The 22,903-nt window shown below is 37.6% G+C and overlaps 1 protein-coding gene and 1 long non-coding RNA gene across 2 annotated transcripts in view; one reads left to right on the forward strand and one right to left on the reverse strand.

Moving 5' to 3' along the window:
* The window catches only part of LOC142142935 (uncharacterized), a 30,012-nt gene extending 29,826 nt beyond the window's left edge, over positions 1 to 186 (reverse strand). Inside the window, exon 1 of the long non-coding RNA XR_012689412.1 lies at positions 137 to 186. This is a non-coding gene — a long non-coding RNA (uncharacterized LOC142142935). The remainder of the gene's footprint in view (positions 1 to 136) is intronic.
* The window catches only part of COL25A1 (collagen type XXV alpha 1 chain), a 369,306-nt gene that overhangs the window by 250,931 nt on the left and 95,472 nt on the right, over positions 1 to 22,903 (forward strand). Inside the window, exons 8-11 of the mRNA XM_075200693.1 lie at positions 10,262 to 10,321; positions 12,113 to 12,229; positions 14,818 to 14,853; positions 20,548 to 20,574. Of these exons, the coding sequence (XP_075056794.1) occupies positions 10,262 to 10,321; positions 12,113 to 12,229; positions 14,818 to 14,853; positions 20,548 to 20,574 (240 nt within the window). The remainder of the gene's footprint in view (positions 1 to 10,261; positions 10,322 to 12,112; positions 12,230 to 14,817; positions 14,854 to 20,547; positions 20,575 to 22,903) is intronic.

The raw sequence follows: 22,903 nt of genomic DNA on the forward strand, positions 1-22,903 counted from the left end.
GTAGTTAAGAACGTGATAATTCAAGTGGTAAAATTGTAATACAGAAATAATGGAATACATTTACAACATGAACAGATGCAAAATAATGCAAACATGAAAAACATAGCAAAAGTGCATAACTAGGGAACAATCTTACCATCGATGCTGTGCTAAGGGGAGAGATATACTGCACCTCTTACTTCTTGGCATGTAATATCTAAAATGGAGACCTCCTGTAATTCCCATGATGCACTGAAACGTAAACTACAGAGGCCCTGAGAGTTCAATTTTAAGTTAATACCAGACTGGCCACTAGGTGGCGTTTACACAGAATATATGCATATGTAAATATAAAATTGCTGAAGGCATAACACAAGCAATAAGGCCTCAGGCTTGATAAACAGCAATACATATTCTGCAAATAAACAGATTTTGTGAGAAATTGATTCAATGGGGACACGAGTAATTAAGTCAGTGGTCCTGATTTTTTCCACCCATGGTTCCATGGCTTAAGCGAAAATGAGTGATGACAAGGGGTACTCCTGTCTGGTCCCATTCAGTATATCAAAGTTTGAGGATAGGAAACAACTGATAAAAATACAGGCTGAGGTTATGTATAGGGCAAGGAGAGCTTGAAGGAAGAAGCCTTTAAAGCCAAACCTGGCAAGGACCTTAGTCAAGAACATCCAATGCAGCCTGTCAAAGGCCTTCTCCGTATCCAGGGAAAATAATACTAAGGGTTCAGATCTATTGTCATGATTGGCAACTGCAATGAGCAACTGTCTTCGGGGGTTGCCTGCCCAGCAGAAGCCCATCTGATCTTGATTGATTAGCCGAGGGTGGATTGGCTATAATTCTAGTGAAAATTTTAATACCAGAATTTAACAAGGCTATTGGTCTGTCATTCGGACACTGCATTGGGTCTTTACCTGGTTTAGGTATTGTGATTATTTTGGCATCTAACATTTCTTTAGGGAAAAAATAATTTCTAGTTACATGGGTAAAAAAATTGGTCCAAATAGGGATCAGCTCTGACTGGAAGGAATAGTAGAAGCCATATGTGAATCCATCCAAGTTTTATTTCATTGCAGTTTGTACAGTTAAAGCTGGGATTTCTCACATAAAGTTTGGGTGAATGTATAGGTAGATGCAGAATCTCCACCACCTCTGAGGATATGTGAAAATCAGTTTATTTATGGGTGAAATAGCCTCTGTGGCCTTTTGCCAGAGCAGGAATGTCCACTTCAATGCATAATATTCATCCCTTGAACCCCATTTAAATATCTTATCCCACAGCACAAAGTGAGGCATTTCCTCCACCTTGTCTGTATTCTTCAAGGGATGTCCTAATCTCCCTCTTTCAGAAGAAACTAAGTTTTATTGCTATCTTGACACGTTAAGAAGCCATTTATGAACCAATGTAAATGGGCATATTCACACCTAAATGGACACAAGGTCACAAAATTGTCATTTGAGAGTCACATTTTTCTACTTTTGGAAATGACCTTTACTGCGTTCTAATAAACTTCTAATTTAAAGTATTGGGTCCAGCACTTGGACTAATGGCTAGTAGGTTAATACACATAAATACACTGCCAGCTAGTAGCAACTGTTTAGTGTGCATGTACTATTTCATCACATGTATATATTCTTACAACATGACAGTTGAAAGAATCAATATTTCCTTTCCAAAAAGCTCAACCCCAAATCATTTTTTCTTGCTTTGCTTTCTTGTTGATCAAGTGAAGACATTACACCCGGGAGCCTAAAACATAAATGCTGCTCAGCATGAAATAAATGATATATTAATAATTTTAATGTCGTAAAATCCTCAGCCAACAGCTGGCATTTAATTAGTCTTGGTGTCTCATTGCTGCCATAATAAAACACTCAGGACACCCTCTTAACCATTTTCACACATATTCTTTCTCCTCCTAGTGTCTTCAGGAAAATTTGCCTAACAGCTGGGACTGCACAGAAACAGATAGCATCTTAACAATGTTTTCTCCAGAAGGGATTCATTTACCGAAAAATAAAGAGAAAGAGTCCAGTAGCTTACTGTATTATCTTAACCTCAGTAAGCTGAGTGTTTCAGCAGATATCTCCACTCTGCTAAAACAGTTAATTCTTCATGAGCCACCTTCTATTAGCTCAGAGGCTTCCTGTTATTTCATACTTTGATGAACAACGTACTATTGTGGTTTGTCCTGAAAGAGTCATGGGAGAATGTAATTTGTCTTTCTAAACCAAGTTGTAGTCACTGACCATGGAGAAGTATAATATTCCATTTGTGACATATATTTGTATTTATGAGTTATCCAGGGCATTAAGGAAAACATGATGGAGTGATTTCAAAATGACAGATATCGAGATCTTTAGAACATTGTTAAGACACTGTTCACACTGGTATGTGGTGTCCTGGCAGTTTTGTTTCTTTGCATTTTTCACAGGAATAGGTTTGCTTGTCCCAAAGTAATGGTGTGAGGTTATGTACAACAACTCTCACAGAATGGAATTAAATGCCCAGGCAAACTAGCTCATATAACCTTTAAGACAGTACGATTGAATTGGCGCTATATAAATAAATAAATGATAATGATGTCATGTAGTATTATTATTTTTTATTTATTTATTTGCTCTGTGCCACAGTACTCCGCAGTGTCAGACAGCGGGGAAAATAGAGCATATATAAAACAAGGCAATACAAGGTGGACAAAGTAAGTGCAGATGTGAAAACATAGGGTAAGGAGGGCACTCATTTTGAGAGCTTATAATCTAGAAGGAAAAGTGCATAGCTGAAAGAAGAGGAGGGTACGACTCGGAGTGGAGATTGGGACAGTAGCAAGGCTGTATCAGGTTACAGTGTGGTAGACTTTAGTAAAAAAAGATGGGTTTTCAGATAGAATTTAAAGATTTGAAGGCTGTGGGAGAGTTTGATCAGGCATGGTAGGGAATGTCATAGGTGGGAAGTGACATGGGAAAAACAGGTAGCAAAGAAGTGGCAAGGGTCCAAGTCAGAGGCAGATGGGAGTGGGCGTATAGGAGAGTATTTGAGGTTTGAGCTGCATGAAGGGTTGTGTGGAGAGTGTACATTCAATATCAAGGCATCAGGAATGCAAGAGAGACTGAATGTAATGAGTATAGCAGAAAGTGGCATTAAGGTTGGTACTATGTCAGCAGGCTTGGGAGACAGGAAACTGTGCTGCTGTTGGGAGATTTGACAGGCAGTGGTGACTCTGATAAGCGTTGTGTTGGACATTTTGACATTTAGGTGGCATTGGGACATCCATATGCAAATATGCAGAGAAGGAGAGAGGTCAGGGAAGGAAATGTAAATTTGGCAGATGTGAAACTTGAGGATAAATAGGCAAATTTGTTCATCAAAAGAAAAGGTGTACAATGAGCAAAATCAGAGGGCTGAAATCGTAGCCTTGTGGGGACCCAGCAGATAATGGGGGGGGGGGTGTCAGAGGTAGAGATACTGAAGGAGAGTAGGAAGGAAACAGGAGAGAACAGTGTCACAAGGGCCAACAGAGTAAAAGTGTGCAGGAGAAGAGGGTGACCAGTGGTGTTAAAAGTGGCAGAGTATATGTGTATGAAGAATGAGGTGAGATGAACACAAGCTGCTCAAGTAGCTTACAGGCAAATGGAGGAGAGCAATATGGCATAGAGAGGTTTTCTTAAGAGTTTCTTTAGCATTGGAAAGATGAATGCACGTTAAAATTGGATGGGGATGTGTATGTGGAGAGTTACGGAAGAAGAAGTGGACTAAAGGTAAGCATGAAGAGGGGGAGAGGGAGCATGAAGAGGGGGGAGAGGGAGAGGGAGTGGAGAGCAAAGACCCATTCTTGGTTATGGAGGAGAATTAAGAGTAGACTGGGGAGTGCAGTAAAGCTGGTAGGGACTGCCAGTATCTGGCATGAGGAAATTTTCTGTTGAATGGTGTCGAGTGTATATGAATTAGGTAGCAAAGTCGTGGGATATGAAGGAGGAAGGGAGAGGGGACCAAAAAAGTTAGTTGAAAAAGGCAAAGAGGGGGGTTAGAAAATAGGTTAATATTAGGAAAGTGAAATAGATTTGCATGGCAAATGAAAGGGCATTGTTTTATGATGAAAAGGACAATTTGTAGATAAGGCTCAAATATTCACAAACCATTTTATTATTGATAATGCAGATGAAGAGCTTATATAAATAATTTGTCTGTAATCAGAGATCAGAGATGTTCTTCCATATTATGTCTGTAGTTTGTAATTTGATACATTTAAACTTAAATCATGTTTTTGTATGTTAAATGAAAAAAAAACTATTATCGGACTAAGGAGTTTTGGTATTTAAAATAAAATTTTCAAAAGATAATTTCCTAATGGGATTGTGCAGTATACCCTCAGACATATACCATGACAGCATTACTAAGGGCTGAAAAATGTTCAAATAATTTTCACCATTATTTTCATAGATCCCAGATATTATTTGTTGTTAAACTAATATAATTACACGTTTTACATACATACATTAACATCACTTGGGTACACATGTATAACTGTCCTAAATGTCTTTCTCTATCTTACTATGCCTTCCATACACAAGTATTGAGATTGTACTTTCCATTCTAGACCATCATACTCTAATTATGATTTCACTTCCTATTGTGATTTCTTGCTAGTAAGCTTTGTAATAAATATTAAGTATCCTTGCAGCTTGTCCACAAGTGACACGTATTGACCTCATATATAATCATTCAAAGAACAAAGGTCGCATTCTGTAATTAACAATAAATAGCATGTAATTCATTTCGAATTGGCTGTAACTAATATAATTACCCACTGTCATCTAGTGTAGAAAAAGTATGTGACTGCCTTGATCAGCTGATGTGTAGTGCACTGGCCCCAAACATCTAATTTATGAATGAACTGCACGACCCATCTGTACGCAAATTGACCTTTCACCCTGTCAGTTGTATGGTTCTACAGCTGAAAGGGTACAAATAAAATAAATAAATAAACAGATTGTCACAATAGCTCAAGTTTTGTGTGTAAAAGCACCGAATACATTCATTTGTGGGACACAGGAATTTTTAAGCCTGTGTCTGAATTGTGATACCCAGTATTCTGAAGGACCTGGAAAGAAATATCAGTTACTGGTCTTCCAATATGTCACTGCACATTTATTATCAGAAGAATAAAGTGAGCTGCAGCAGAGTAGCTGTGATTTAGTGAGACAGACTAGGAAAGGACTTGCTGCTGACTGTCAGGATCGCTCTGGCCAGACGCCTGTGTAATGCAATGTGTAATAGCAGCAGCTGGCTGTAACCTAAGGAAGTGAAGAGGAAGCAGCAGGTGGCACTACTTCTTGTTGCCATGCCATCTCGCGAGCCCATAGCCTTACGCACTGCGGCTTTATTGGCAGCACACAAAGGGAAAACATTGAGGGCAAACACAGCAAAACCAACAAATTTAGCAACTAATTTCAACTTGTGTAAAACTTTCAATAGCTATCTTATGCAATATTCCAATCAACATTGTATTGGCATTTGGCATACAGAAACATTTGACTGCTTCTCACTCCTTTGCAATTGCATTGAGATCACTTTTTTGGGAAGTAGAAATGTAAATCAAGTTTGCAAACATATATATTTATCAAAAAATAGATTTCCAACATATTGGCAGAAAGATCACATTTTTTCGGTGTTGGTATTGAGGTTTTAAAAGCTTGTGATTTGGGGTTATGTATAAAAAGTACTGTAGGGTATTGTTATTCTTTTTACTATTATAATAGTAGTAGTATTAGCAGTAATGATAATATTTTGCAACGTGAATAATTATTGCTACAACCTTCATACACGAACAGACTGGCCATTTGAATTAACACTGCAGTTTCAGGGTTATTTACTAAATAACCAAAAGAATATAAATACAAAAAGTGGTGTAATTTATGTTACACTTTTGACATTGTTTATTTAATCAAACAAACATACCATTAAACATATTGCTACTCCAATAACGACGTAGTTGCCTACTCTCCCGGAATGTTTGGGAGACTCCTGAATTTCTGGGAGCCCTCCCGGACTACCTGAAAAGCAAGGCAACCTATTGGTTCCTAATTGCAACTATAGTTAAGTGGCGGGGGCGGAGCTTATGAGGGGAATTCCGTGTCATTGTGGCCCCACCCCCTGCTGCAATTGGGTCCAAATGATGTAACCCATTTGGCCCCGCCCCCAACACGCCCACTTCACCCTGATCTCCCGGAGGTGTCCTTGCCAATGTTGGCAAGTATGAATAACGACCTAAAGAAAAAAAGTCATCTTCCCTCTCCTTGGTACTTACTAAGAACTGTCACATTATCTACTGAATAATTAAGTTCAGGTGACACCTGATTGGCTGTCCAAACAAGTGCTGTCTGGTCTTAATTATTCCGGCTACAAAAAAAGCAATTGCCCTGTCTACCAATACCATGCCCCCAAATCATTAAGCCACATCAATTTTGCAAATTGAAAATTAGCTTTTTTTTTCCTTATTTGTTTTTTTTCATTTGTCATTGTGGCCAAAGACAAATGACAACCTAAATCATAAATAATTTGGTGCCATCGTTCTGACAGTGCATTCAAATCTGAGCACATTTAGTGAAGCTAGTTCAGTTAATATACCAAGCCTGAAGAGGTAGTGAAATCTATTCTCAACCTACGTGAGCTGGCCCTAGAGGCGCCCTAGTTAGCACCTCCACCCCATTGCAAGTGGTCTGTCCCCCCTCGGATGTTGTGCCCTCACCCCTGCTACTTCTTACCAGGCTGCATCCTCTGCTCCTGGACTGGGAGAGTGGCGCTTGGCTGTGATATTGTAGACAAGAGCCACACCCCCAGCGGAACGCTGACATGGAGGAGCGGCAGCCAACAGCGTCACATGTAAGAAGCTGCTGGCTGCCTCTCCTTCATGTTAGCAGCTGTCTCTCCAGATGGGGGAATTACAAATCAATATAATGTCATTCATTCAGTGTTTTAGGTGTCCTCTATCAATTGGTGCACTAGGCAACCGCCAAGGTTTGTCTAATGGTACTGCCAGCCCTGTTTACCCACCACCACATCTAGTAAAGTGGGAAGGAGAGCCATATAATAGTGTCGTAGGGCTCCCCCAGAAGTAATAGAAAACAAATACAAATGTACATATCCATGTCTTTCACAGTATACTTTAAAACACACAGCTTCAAAACATAGATAAGGAATTTAGGAAGGTTAAGCAGTTTGCAGAAATATGTTAATTGATTTGTTAGTAACCCCTGCCTAATAAGTATGTTAAAGTATATATCATACATCCTTACACACTGTAATAATGGTTACATATGGGTAAAAGGTCATTTCTAATATATATATATATATATATATATATATATATATATATATATATATATATACCAGTTGAAGTACCCGGCGATGCCTTGGATTAAATCTTCCCAGAAAAGGCTCCCTGGGTCACAGTTTTGCACAGTGCACACCACTGTGTACATCAATGTACATCAGTGTGCTGGCTAAAATCTAGTCAAGCTCAGGTGTGCCACAGAAGTGCCCCCAAATCATATTATGCAACAGTAGTGCACCACACCTTCCTCCCCTGCGTTGCAATCCCGCCCCCCTGCATCACACTCCCCTCCCTGCATCACACTCCCCTCCCTGCATCACAACCTCAACCCCCCCATCATCACACATCACACTCTATCATCTAACAGCTCAGCACAGCACTGGCTGGCTGTGCTCAGTTTAGGCAGCTCTAGAATATACAGCACTCGCGACACTGTTGGATAAGCGTCCGCGGTGCTGTACACCGGGCTAGAGTTTTGCATGTTAATACATGCTTTTGCCCATTTGTTGTCCTTGCATAGGGCGGGGGGATTTTCCAGTCAACTGTAAACCCCCCTGGGTTGCCATCACTTGCAATCCTAGTGTTACTAGCTATTCTTCCTCTATTATAGTTAGTTGTTGTTCTTCTGGTTCGATACAGCATTCTGTTAAGACAAAGACAAAGTTTTAAACAGACAATAAAGAAAAGTTTATGGTTTTCACTCAAAATAGCAGACTCATTGTATGTGAAAATTGTAGTCACCTTACACTTACACTAGTTACATTGCATTGCATTTACATTTGGCTGCATAGAGTAATGTTAAGGGCTTTTACTCAGAAGAATGATAAAATAATGTGCTCATCTATATCATATGTGTGCATCAGAAGAAGTCCACTTTCTGAATTCAGGTTTCTCGAGTCAGTTTTGAAATGAAGCTTATGCAGCTCATTACCCTTAATTGTTAACTAATAAACCTATTTCCATATAAAAAAAGAATGAACATAATTCTCACAAGAGCCATCACCCTTTACTGTACATCATTTATCTGTAGAAGTTTTCATGTGCAAAGAGAAAGTTTATTTTTCCCAGTGGAGAAAATTACAGACATTTTTGTGCTTCCAAAAGGAGAAATATAAATGCTTGTAATATGATTTTTATACTGGTGCTAAGGTTTGAAACATTAAAATCTAAAACATTATATTATATACTGTCTCTTTGCTTATGGATGTTGAGTTATTTCAGAATAAACACATAGTACTAGTAAATGTAATCGTGCTTGGAATAATATAAGTATTTAGGGGTCTATTTATGATAGGGAGAAAATCCATTTCTCAGGATTTAGGGCTTCTACTCATTTATCAAAGTACCCGGACCGGTGAAGACCACAATAGCTTTGACCAGGGTCTATGGCAAATGCTGAGTACACACTACAGAAAATTACTGCAGGTACAATTTCTGTAGCGATTTTACCAACGACTGAAGGTCCCAATTAGCATTCTGATTCATGCGGACACACTTACACGGTTTTACATGATTTACCTTCAGATATGTGCTCTTCACCCCTCGTAACCATCAGCTGAAAAGACCGTGACTCTGTACACTAAATAGAGATCTGCCTACACTGCTGGTCGTGAGTCCATACAGACTTCGGCATGACATTGCGCCATCGTTTATAGGGATTATTAGTTTGTTTATAAAATCAAATCAAACGATACGATGTGCTTTGGTACAATAAAACATGATCATACACACTAATGTGATATCGGACTTAATAGTTGTTTATCATGTGATCTGTAGGATAATTAGACGATAAACCTGTAGTGTGTACCCAGCTAAAGTCTTCCCCATGCTATTTAACAAGGTCAGCGGTACAAGTACTGCCACTGTCCTACTCAGGACGGTGACAGCAGAGGGCCCTGCACGGGAAAAAATGCTTCATGACTTAAATAAAGCATTTTTACTTCATTTAAACTCTTATTTTTTTCCTATTTTTTTAAATTATTTTATTTTACTGTTTTTCAATTTCTAATTTTTATCAAAATTGGAACTGGAAGCCCAAGTCCGGGCTTGTAGTTCCACTGCAAGCTGAATCAATTATGTGCATATGCTCGCACAGTGGCCTGACGATACCGACAGCCTTACCACTGCCAGTATCATCAGGTACCTGAGTACCACTAAACTGTCTTGGCAAAGTTTTATTTTTAAATTACACCAAGAGAAGATTTCCATATTGTATAATCTTTCATATCACTGGGTAATGATAAATAGGGGCTTTAGTCTGAGCCTCTAGCTTTTGGGAGTTGTATGGGAAGATCGCTTGTCTTGTATCACTCTTGTAAGCTACAATCTGATAATATGCTGTGTGATGGAGTCGGATATATTGAATTTATTCAACCACAAAGCAACAGCAACAACAGCAGAGCAAAACACTTGAAAAGTAAAACGGTACATTGTTAAATGGGAGATGGGGTACATGTTCTGGAAATATATACATCTTATTCTATACAAAATGAAGCAAGGTAAACTCAAGATGGATATTTACATTTAAAGAGCTCACTTTGATGGTCTCGAAGTGCAGCAGATCGCCATTGCTTAAAAATTTGTGAGCTATATTTCTAAATCAGTACATACAGCAGCAGCAAGCTGTTGAACAATCTGACACAAGGGAATAATAAACTTAATATAATTCAAAATACCGTGTTTTACGAAAGAGGCCTGAGGCTACGTTTATTAACTTAAGTCAGAATTTTCATAATTTTTATAACCATGGCCCCAACATTCTTTTATAATTATTTTAATGAGTTTCCACCTTTTGTAGTGTCATCTACCCAGTATTTAACCATTAACCACACAGTTGTAACCAGTGTGTATATTTGTTCATAGTCCACTGTAAAATGTCCTTGTGGCGTATTCGTGTTGGTTCGTTTTGGTGTGATGTTATGTTGTGTCCCCAGGGTTTGCCAGGCTATCCCACAATGGCTGCTCTCCATAGTAATCAGATCCTCACCGTCAAGGTTTGTGGATAAGGTGCTTATGTCCAGTCAGGTGTCCAGCAGCATAAGTTATGTGCACAAACACAAGACTCATGAGCAGGAATGGTGCCATTTTGTGGAATTACGATAATACATTAATTTGAAATTGAAAATTCAAAATTTTTTACCTACATATGCAAAATGTAAGATGTTTCTATGAAAACAATGGTGATATTGTGTCACTTAATGCTGACTGGAGTCTCTGACTGTATGTACAGTACTACTGGCATTTTGTTCAGGGAATCTGTGCCATCAAATTACATTAATGAACATGCACTAGACATCTCAATAAGAACGTACATTACCTGAGGGCGCCTTAAATGGCCGCCGTGTTGACTATATAAAATATCTAATTACAAAATAACGCTTATGCCATTAATACAAAAAACACATGTAAATAAGCACAGGTTCTCTACTAAACAAATTGTCGGTATGTACTCTGCTGTTTATTTTATATCTAATGCTTATGTCTCTATTTCTTCCTACGGGCCTTCTGATGTCTGTCCTTCAACTTTCTCATCTCTGAACTTCAACCTCTGACCTCACCTCACTGATCAGATGGTGTTTCCTAAGATCAATCATGGCTTTCTTTCTGCTGATCAGCAGCTCATTAAACGCCGCTTGATTAAGGTAGTGCTGAATGGTTTTAGGAGTCTGCATTTCAATTGAGGATTTTGCCGCTTTAGTATACTTTACTATAGTTGTATTTTCTATACATTGGAACTTTTTCAAAGGTAATATATCATTGGGCTAGCTGATGGTAATAAATGTTTTGGTTACCTAATGGTTACCTGAATATATATTTGTCTTTTTCAATAACATGGTTTACGAGATACATATGTATATGTGTACATATATGTATATATATATATATATATATATATATATACATATATATATATATATATATATATATATATATATATAGTAAAATGTTAGAGCTTCTTTACAACAGAGCTATGTGTTTGTAATCAAGGTATTTAATCTCGCTTGACTCAATAAACATTAGTTGGAAATGTCTTACATCAGCTACTTTGCAGATGACTCTTTCCTTGTATTACTTCTGCAGAATTCTTTACCTGTCTTATTGCACTCTTGCCCAATGCATGCCATATACTGTACTGTGCATTTCTAGGCAATGGGCCTTGATTAAACAATGACAGCAGATCATAAAAGCATCACAAGAATAGACATGACACCTCAAATCTGTACTTCAAATGCACTAAAATCACAAAGTGACCGGGATACCGGGAGGCTTTTCCCCACATCATGTTTAGTCTACAAGTTTTGAAGGTATCTGACATAATCAGTGCTTCAAATTAATTCTTGCGCTGTTGCATTGGTCTGCTCATTTTTCAGTGTTTATTCAGCAAAGCATTTGGCTTTCAATATATAAGTCCTGACAACCCAGAAGTTAAATTCTGGTTCCTCCAAAACAATTTCTCATAAAACATCAATAGGTTTTAGACCTCCAATATTGGTTGTAGAGTTTGAACTTAAGAGTTGTATACATTTCAGTTATTTGGCGCAATATTTATTGTACATTTTAATTAATAGGTGAACCAGAAGAGAATTTATAATTTCTTCTATTTTCTATTTTAAAAGAACAAACTGATTAGGTGACACCTATTTCAGAAAAAATACCTTCATTTTATTAAGTTACATGCCTTAGGCATTCATTGTACAGTAGCAGCTATATACAATGCACACGTTAAAATAGCTAATGCATCATCTGGCAGGTCTATTGTGACTAACTATCTGCTTGTTATTAAGGGTGATCAAGGACAGGCAGGGCCACCAGGCCCACCTGGACCTCCCGGGCCACCAGGTCCCAGGGGTCCACCAGGTGACACGGGTAAAGATGGACCAAGAGGAATATCTGGTGTTCCAGTAAGTCTACAACATATCAATGGATGAGATCAAATACGGTTACAAGTATTAAAAATAAAATATATACAAGCATTAAAAATAAAATGTATTTTTTGGTATTGTATTATATTCTTGCTTAAATTATTTCATATATTGGGTTTTCTTTTGCAGATTTTTCCTAACTAGTATTGTTTATCTGCAGTTGTAAAATACTTGTATTCTATCTATTATGTGACATATTCAAACCCATCTCACAGAAACGTCTGAGGCTCCCCCTGAGGCCCCTGCTCTGCTCTTCTCTCTGCCCATGAGCATCCACCGGATTGCATGTGCATTGGGTAGATCGCATATGCCCAGAAGAAGCCCCAATCTGCTCTATTGAGAGCATAGAGGGAGGTTTGGGCAGCGAGAAAGGCATCACCAGACTCTAACCCAAATTTTGCTATGGGGCACGACTATGTACTGTTCCACCATTGACTTCATGTAAAAGTAAACATTACAATTGGAGACACTTTTCTTGGTCTGGCAAAACCACATAACATTTAAACCAACCCCTTTATTTTATTATTTGTAGTAAATTGTCCTGATTTATAGTTAATAGATGTCGTCTAGAACACAAAACATTGTTACAAATTGTCACAGAAATTAAATGTTTTCATACATATTTTTTATGCATATTTCTAAGTCTGCTCCATAATATAAGTGATACTACCAACAGACCTTTATATGCAATCACATTTTAGACACATTTTATTTTATTACATATCATATTGCTATTATTAACTTTCAAATAAAAAAAGTTAATATTTGCTGGGCTTTAGACATGCTTACTAGGACTTTTGTGATGTGGCTGAATGATCTATGTTCGTACCATCCAGATTGACCTACAGGTGTGAACCATTCAGTACTAGAATGAACCAGGAACATATGTGACTGAGCACGGCAGCTATTGGGTCATGCCTGTATTTTTAGGTCTTTCACAGTTTGCTCCCAATATATAACAAATTGACAAAATAACCTTACTTTCAGAAGTATGTGTAAACCATTTCAATAGTATGGGTTGGTAAATGAATATATACCTTTTCATGCCAGTTACTGTTTACTGTTAGTCTTCTTGACATATGTATTAGTGTTTTCACTGTGCTTACTTGTGTGCTATAAAACTGAACATGTATTGTACTAAACATATCCTGTAATTATACTACATGTATAGCTATTAAATATGTTAGCTAAACCCAAATTTTCTTAAATTACATATAAATTTCTACCATTACTGTCCAATTTATCTTTATTAAAAATACATCTTAAATGACTTCCTCTCCCTATATCACAAGTAGTTATGGTCACAGTTTTAAGGCACCATTTAAAATTGTGTAAATATAGGAAAATAAGCTCAAATGTCAAAACACTACATGACTATAATGCTCACTCACTGTATGATTCCATCAGCCTGCAGTCTGTATAGTGCATTTCTGTTACCTATGAGACTGGCTAGCCAATTACAAGAGCTCTGTCCTTCCCCTGTTCCAGAAAGACATAAGATAGAAAAGTACCCTTAAGAATGTCAGCTTTCACTCAAACACTGGTTCACAAGTGAGGCAGCCTTCTATGAAGTGAAGCTCGCTTGCCTGAGATATATAGACAAACAAATACTAGAGGAAAATATGGGTAACACAGAAAACTGGATAAAAAACACACATGATATAAACACAAAAAAGGAAATGTATATGTAGATATGCACATAATACACTTTTTATGCATGTATTTAGAGACCATATTTCTTTGAAATATTTTTTAGGCACAATACATTAAAATAAGCTACCAAAATAATTGATCCAGAAGACCTTTTACACACCACCCAGTCCGCGCCATGATTAATAATATATAATAGGAAGGCTTGATTCTATCTTGTTGCAGTGAAAGACATTTGATAACAACCGCTCTTAGGCTGGTGATACACTGGTGTGCTAGGGTTTCTCATGGGACTGGGGAAAGGCATTAACGCTCTGTGTCACTATGTAAACTTAAGAAAGATGCATTTATCTGGAAGGAAACATTAGGGGTTAAATTTATCAAGCTGCGCGTTTGAAAAAGTGGAGATGTTGCCTATAGCAACCAATCAGATTCTAGCTGTCATTTTGTAGAATGTACTAAATAAATGATAACTAGAATCTGATTGGTTGCTATAAGCCACATCTCCACTTTTTCAAACCCGCAGCTTGATAAATTAACTCCTCGGAGTGCTAAAGGAACTTATGTGAGAAAAGCATGGAGGATGAATACATTTGTACATCAGTTATTTCATGTATAATATTAAGTTATTTTTTTAAAAGTATTTCTTTAGCAGTACAAATTTGCAACCTGCCGATTTTTTATTAATAGACATTACACTCTAACTATTGATAACTAATGAAATAAATATATTTGAATGGCTTGTAGATCTCTATGATAGCCCATTCAGACATTTATAAAGGTCATTCTAGCATACAAGAGTAAATAATCAGATCTGATGAATGAATGTCTACAAATCTTTGCCTAATTGCTCTGTCTTACCAACTCTTCGTATAATCGTCTATTCAAGGTTCCTAATTTTGTCATTTCTCTTTAAGGGGGAGCCAGGAGCACCCGGTGAACAAGGCTTAGATGTAAGTACAGTTAAGTTGTTCTAGTAATAACCGTTTAATGGATGTTCAACCAGTACCCTGACCTCCTCGGTTCTGCAATATTATTTTAATGATAAATATGTTGGAGGGAACCAGACCAGACCTCTATGCTTGCCAGTCTTGGAGAGTTTCTATTAGTAGGGGGAAACCAGCAGCATGGAGCTTCCCAGTAATGATGCCAACTGGAACTCCAGCCTTGCCAGCACAGGGCTAGCTCATTTTAAAAGAGGCAGCAAAAAACTCAGTACATCACAGGCAATCAACCCTTCTCTGAAGTGCACAAATTGTGCTTTAACCCACTCCAAGAAAACTAGAAAAGAACTAAATATTCTAAATATCCGTCTCATTGTGTAGTTGGGCGCAGACGTTCACACATTTTTCTGGCACAATTTGCCCATAAATGTTCTGTGAGGAGTTCCCCCTACCTTATGTTCCACATGAAATTCCCTGTCCTACCCCAGTTACATCGGAGACAGAATGAATTGACCATTAAAAATGTGAATTTACAAATATAGAGCAAAATTCGGTTAGAGCAAAATTTTGCTGCAACTTCACTCATCTCTAAGCAAAGTGCTTAATTCCCATCTGCAAGTCCTTATTTTCATCCAACAAAATCCTCAAAAATAAAAATAGTCAAAATATACGTATTTTTATCAGATAAATAGCAAAAGGTTCAAAAAATATATTTCACTATTTCCCATATATCTGATTTGTGACAGCTGCTAAACAGTCCGAAATTGTAGTCATCAAAAAAAAAATGAACCGGTATAGATATCTTATCAATAAGATTCAGATTTAGGGTTCTCGGAATTAAATGCCGCTAATAGCAATACTAGCCAGTTTTTAGCTTTATTAAATTGCACCTCTTACCATAATCTTTTCTGATATTGCATACCTATTTGTCTGCATTTTTCCATTTGTAATAATGAGGCATTTTCATGTTACGGGAAGTGTTTTGTATGCCTCTTTGTTTAGTTTGTAACAAAGGAGTCTTATACAGTATATACGACAACAAAATTATTAATTGTGTTAGGTAAGGGGGAAAATAATTATGTTCCTTTCTATAGCTAACAGTGATAATTCATGTCATTGTGCTTTCCTCTAATGTATTTTCTATTGTCATGTTGAAATAGCTTATCATTTTTCATTTTAGTTGTCAGAGGTCTATAATGGTTTTAGCCTCCTACCCTCTACATCTAAACACACCGTGACACCTACATTGTCAGAACAAGATTTACCATAGCAAACCAAGTCGTCTCATCTATACATTACACAACTGTCTCTCCCATAAATACTGTCCACATTTACATTAGGTAGCTAAATATGATTAAATATGAGTAGATTTGTGTAAACGTTATCTGGTCACAGATGAAATCATTCTTAACTCTTGTGGAGGTTTGATTTTAATGATGTAATTCACAGCTCATAGAAGATAGAGCCCAATGCTATCTCAAGTTATAGAAACATTGTTAAAATAGGGTTTATTTGGTTATGTAAATCAGTAAAATAAGGCTTACTATAACAGAGATTTACATGACTACAAAGTTACTTTACTGTAACCTTGTTACTGGTCTGCCATAGTAGGGTAATAAGCTGCTGTCTCTTATATAAGCTCTCACTACAAATAGCTGCCCCCAAAGTTTAATTCATTAGTAAATATATACTTGAAGACTATAGCTATGCACAACAAACAGAATAGTGTCAGTAAAATAAGACATTATTAAAAGGCAATTAAGTTTATCAAAACTTTTAGTCTGAGCTCCCTTTAAATTGTCCATTGCTGCTTTATTTAGGCTTATAATGTAGAAGTTGTACATAACAGCTTTGTATAGCAGCTCAGATCAATCATGATGTATTAGGCACATGGATTTAGTTTGGTTTGTGTTGCTGCCGTGTGTGTATGTATGTATGTGTATATATATATATATATATATATATATATATATATATATATATATACCATCACATAGTACCATTGTTTTCTGCAGTATGTTCAAGGAAAGCAGTCAGGTTGTAAGGTGTTAAGCTACACAAAGCTCTGCACATTCCGTAGACTTACACAAGGCTACAGAACCTTTTAGTCCTCCAGCCAGTGTATATTATTTTAACTGTCTTATTTATTTTGTGTTCTACGTGCTTTCATAACTGTAGACCATTAAACTGCTATCCCCTGGCAGCAGATTAGAGTTTCTAGATTTTAATTGATAATGTGTTTTCCTTACAATTCAGGTTAATATTGGCCAACCTCAACTTCCTCACTGGAAAGGTTTAAAGCTGCTGAATCTCAATATAATGCACTATTTGAATAATATTTATAGTATATGACACTCATACTACATTGGTTTCTCTGTCTTTTCCTTTCTATGCTGTTTTGCTAATTTGTTCTATGTTTCTAGATTACATCAGTAAGGATAGACTAGAAATATATATTGTTTCCTCAGATTTTGAGGTTTTAAAGTTTTACAGGAGTGGAGGCCAACAACTGATTGGGGGGCAACGTTTACCTCTCGCTTGGTCATAGAGATTCTGATATTAAAATATCAATAAGGTACATTCACAGCAGGGTCTGGTTGGGCTGGTGTGCAAGGGGGCATCTGCCTCGCGGGCCGGTCCCACTAGGCCTACCTTGGGCTGGGTCACTGTGCTTCCTGCATTTTTTACCCTTTAAAATGTTCCTAATCGGCTGTGGAGCAGAGTCTCGCCCTCCTGGCTGAAATTTGCCAGCCAACCCCTGATTTACACAAGCTATATCACATGTAATATATGATTGTGCTATTGTCTTTTTTCACCAGTGAAGAGCATGACTAGCCAATCATTCGTTAACATTTGGGACTGAGTTGGTGCTCTCTTATCATAGTATAATGCACACAATTATGGGGAAGAAGTGGTATTAGGGCCTCCGCGATGAGCTGCTTCAGCAAGACAGGACCGGTGGTCTGACACTGCTATGGAAGCATTCTGCGGGTCACAGTTAGACACATACCTCCCTACTGCTCTGATTTAGGTGGGACAGTCCCGAATTTAGGCCTATATATAGTGAAATGTTTGTCACGTAGGTGGGAATGTTGTCATAGCAGAGCAGCGGTTGGCATAGCAGAGCAGCGGTTGGCATAGCAGAGCAGTGGTTGGCATAGCAGAGCAGCGTTGGACAGGTGCTGCAGTGTTTGGAGAGGAAGCAAGATATCTAATGGGCAGTATAGTGCTTTGCAGAACTAGGGAGCCCTTTTGGGACGTGATCATACCCTCATCATGACGAGGCCCCACCCACATGTTGCCATGGTCACGCCCCCTGTTCCGTACTGGGTACTGAAATGTTGGGAGGTATGAGGCAGTAGTGATTCTTTATTACTGTAGTAAGGCTGATGCCTGGTATAATCTCAGGGGCACGATGTTAGTATAACTATAAATGACACAATACAGAGAGCAATCATGAGGGCAAAGCGCTGGCATAAATCATGGGGGAACAGTGCTAGCAGGGATTATGGGGGGAATAAGTGTTGGCATTATCATGGGGCCCACAGTTTACTGTTTCTGGCAGTGTGCCTTGTGCCACATATTGTGCAGTAATAATTTCCACATACATGGGGGATATTTAAGTAATGATTTTAGGGCTATTGATCTAATAAACATTATCCATCACTGACACAATACCTTATTCCATTACCAAGAAAAGGATAACTAAAATGTTATAGGGAAAACATTGCTTTCCAGGCATAAACAATATCAGTTTTACAAACACACTAACCAGTAACTCAGAGGAGGATCTGTTCTTTATTACTTACATTACTTTTATAGTAACAAAATATAAGGCCACAAGAGGTTAATGCATTATATGGGCTGGCAGAATATTACTATTCATCTCTATTCTACGTAATGTCCATCCCTGCTATTTAATAGCATTACCCTCTGTCATATTACAGTTATACAGTTACAGTCACTTGTAAGCACATGTTAGTGCAGTTTTACTTCACAGTACTCTGCATTTTGCCAGTGTGTTGTTCATTTAATAACTTGCCAATATAACACGCCATCTGCTGCCACCTTTTAACAGATTTTTTTTCTTCAAAGTAACTCATGTCCTTTTTATCGGTTGGTTCATTCTTAACAAGTTGATGTTGTGTATAGAATATCACCGCTTAGTAATACCTAGTGTGGGAGCATTTCCTGATTGCTTCCAGGCATCTCATCCCTGTGCAATGGACAGACATCGGTATGCTTCAACTTTCATGCAGTGCCAACAAGCCCAACCCTGAACCACATCAACTTTGTTTCTGATGTCTTTCCAGGGCATAAAATGTGGAATCTTTCTATCATCCACAGCACCCTGGTGCCACAACTCGGAAAATGTCCAGATATTTAGGTTACTTATGCTATGTGGCTATCAGGAAGTAGCTTCCAGTCCACCACAAGAGGTTTTGTCCATTGCTGCTATAGTTCTGCTTTTGTGGTCCATTTGCAAAAAATCATCTACTGTTTGACCATGTTGTATATCTATCATTAATTCCATCTCAATTTACATTGAGCTTAAAATAATTTGTTCCCTACACTGTTCCTGGAATTGTATTGACCTTAGTTAAGTGATGTAAATGTATCACTGAGCCTTATATGTTTATGATGATGTCAGACAGCAGGTCTTAGAGACATCCCCAAGGCGGATCATAAATCAGCGGCTTTTGGCAAAAACACCTACAAAAGTAGTAACATCCAGGGTTCAACTGTCTGAACTGACACTTACTCACTTTTATTCTGGGATGCCTGGCTCTTATTAGATTTATTTTGAGAGATGTAAAAATGTGCCATAAATGTACTACTAGCCTTGTCTGATGTCAAGTAAAAAAACTAAACCTTATATGATCGCAGGAAGCCCATTTGCTACAGATCTTGGTTTTTATAAGCAAACTGACATTTCAAAACAACTGTTTGTGAAAATACTCAATTGTCATAAAACTCTCCCAGATACTTTGGATGGACAGTATAGTTCCTATACATTTACATCAAAAGGAATGTGTGCTATTAGACATTTAAAAATAAAAGGACTCATATATTTGTTCACAATATAAAAAAAACTGCTTCCCTTTTGTTGTCAGTGTTTCAACATCCAATATATTTGGTCATCCATATGAAAATAGTTTTAGATTCTTGTGTTTTGTTTGTTTTTGTTGATCTTATGAGCTTATAATTCAAGTTCACGTTTAGACATTACCTTAGTGTTCCACAAACTGTATAAATGCATAAACCCAAACTCCTGATTGTCGTTTAATATTCTTATAATTTACTGTAGGGGATTCATTAATGCATATATGAAATGTTTGGTCCAATGATTAAAAAAAATATATATATGGTCATAAACGTAGCACGCTATGCATGTACACTATAATACAATACAAATGGAATGACAGTAGTACAAATATGTAAAAAACAAAACAAAAAATAAACCTGCTGGATTTGCAAACCACTTAAGTTAATTCACATTCATGTGGATAATTAAAGATAAATTGAAGCAACAATTTATTTAATCTATAACAATATGTGTTAATATTAATACTGTAAAAATAAACGTGCATTTTCTCTGTATTACATATGTTAAGTTGTTAGGTAAATAGTAAAATGAATGCAGATATTTTTACATCAATAGTGTTGAAATAGTAAATTAACAATATAATATGTCTTTTTTAGGGTCCAATGGGGCCTTCTGGACAACAGGTATGGTCCGAAAATGCAAACTGCTGCAGAAGTCATTATTTCTCTTCTAGCCAAAATTATGTCCATGGAAGGTTGTACAGGAATGGCTACTGTAGACCACAATGAAGCCCTTCGTTTAGTCGATACTGTGTGCTTTCCCAAAATGCTGCTGTGTAACGCCAGACTTAAGATTTCTAATTTCCTCAATCATGGGAACCTCAAGCAGCTCAGTGCAGACTGTTTTCAATCTGTCTGCTGAACTGAAGGTTAAAAGGTTCTCCTGGTTTTCCACTGAGAAACGACAAGCAACCCCAGAAAATCAGGCTCAAAATGTTTCTCTGTTGGATATAATTTCTAATTGAAAAAGTAATCTAGCACTAATATAGTATGGATCAGTGCCAGATGGCTAAATAAATTAGAGAAAAATGATTGAGGATGTCGGTGTCCATGATAAATTGAAATGGAGAAACTGCTGCGAGGTGGCCTGCCACTGTCTTCCTGGTTGTACGGTAACAAGACTCCTCACTTCCTGCGAGTGCTCACAGTGTTATTACCACTTATCATCAGCACTGTCTGCTGCATGTTGATGTACTGAGCCCAGGATTTATGTGATAGCACCATCACTGTGATACTAAATATACATGGAATGAAAACTTCTATTTGGCGCCATATCACTACCCTGTTCAAACATGGCAAAACTTTAAAGACAGCTATATAAAGTAATTCAGGAAAAGAAATACTGTGTTTTATTATGATGTTAGTATGAAAGCTATATTGCTTATTATTATATGGCCAATTTCACTGACTGCACAATATTCTGCTCCTGAATTTCCCACTTATTTTCCTGTTGGACTAACCTGGGCAGATCAATTAATGCATTCAGCGCAGGTCACTGGAATAGAGAAGTAAATGGGAAAATCAGATGAGGAGAACAGGGTACCTGTGGAATCTGTTATTTTGGAAGGTATTTAGTATAACGGAATGGGCTGTAATCTAACTTATCAGTTCATCCAGGAACACATTGCTTGTCATTGGGAAAAATATGTCACTTGTTGCTCATTATATATATTTTCTGCTTTTAATATACATATAGTTTAATATTAGACTGTTTTGATTTATCCGTAGTCATTGATTAAATGATAAGTATTGTGCTAGAAAAAAGACAGTGTTATAGCTTTAATTAACGGATTACCTTTGATAAAAAGACATTAGTAGTATTCTTTCTCAGCTGTAAAATCGCTTATTCGTTATTGCTAATAGCAATTTAAAAAAAAAAAGATATTTTGTGCTTTGAGTTAATTGTTTTCTCAATTGGATTTAAAAGTCTGATCAGTCTTGTCTTTTATCCAGCATTATTGGCCACCAGTGTAATACTAAATAATATACAAGGGCCAAAAAGATTTTGGGAAAGTAAACCTGACAATCCTTCCCTGAGCCCTTCACTTGTGTTTTCATCATTCGTGCTACAGTTGTGCAGAGTCCTAAGTAAGGAGGTGAGAGGAACTTTAACTCTTGTCACCATGGCACTATTTTATTGGCCAGTTACAATGTGCTACTGTGGTAGAATACTGCCAGACTGGATCTTCATGCCAAGTTTCTGGTCAGTAAAATCACATCATGCATACATCTGCTAATGGAATGAACACAGGTACAGACTTTTGAATATGTTCGTCTCTCTAGAATGAATGTATTTTTTGTTGCTTACAAGCGTTTTGCAAAAAGTGTTTTATAAGTTTATTAAAAAGTGAAATAAGTCCATAGAGAAGAAGTTAGCAAGACAAACAGCTACGTTCAGTCATCAGAGCGAATGGAGGTTGAACAACCAATTCGGCATTAATTAGAAAATGAATTTACATACCTTCCAATATTCCTGATTTTGGTGGGACTATCCCAATTTGCAAATTCTGGAAAGGAAGTGACCTATGAAAAAGTCCCTGTGGATTTGCAGGATGTGGCCATGGTTTGGTGGGTCAGGACCTGCTTTTGGATTGGCAAAGGGAAAGGGACTAATAGTGTCTTTGGTAATACTGATGGGTCTAATGTTGTGGCAAAAATGCTGATGACCATTTAAATAAACTTATTTATAATGATTACCATCAACAAACTCCTTGTAAAGGTAGTTCAGATATAACCCAAGGCAGGGGCGCACGCAGGGGGAGTTTCTGGTTCCCCAGAAACCCCTCCCCTCTGCAAACGAACGGGTGCTAAAGACTGCCCCTACCAGCAGCACTGTACTGTACAGCAGCCGCGGCGCTGTCAAAGAAGTGTCCGCTTCTTTGACAGCGCCGCGGCTGCTGTACAGTACAGCATCGCCAAAATGGAGCTGCTGCGCATGCGCGGCCGCATGCAC

This window comes from Mixophyes fleayi, chromosome 1 (genome assembly GCF_038048845.1).
Source record: "Mixophyes fleayi isolate aMixFle1 chromosome 1, aMixFle1.hap1, whole genome shotgun sequence".
In the NCBI taxonomy this organism is placed as follows: Eukaryota; Metazoa; Chordata; class Amphibia; order Anura; family Limnodynastidae; genus Mixophyes; species Mixophyes fleayi.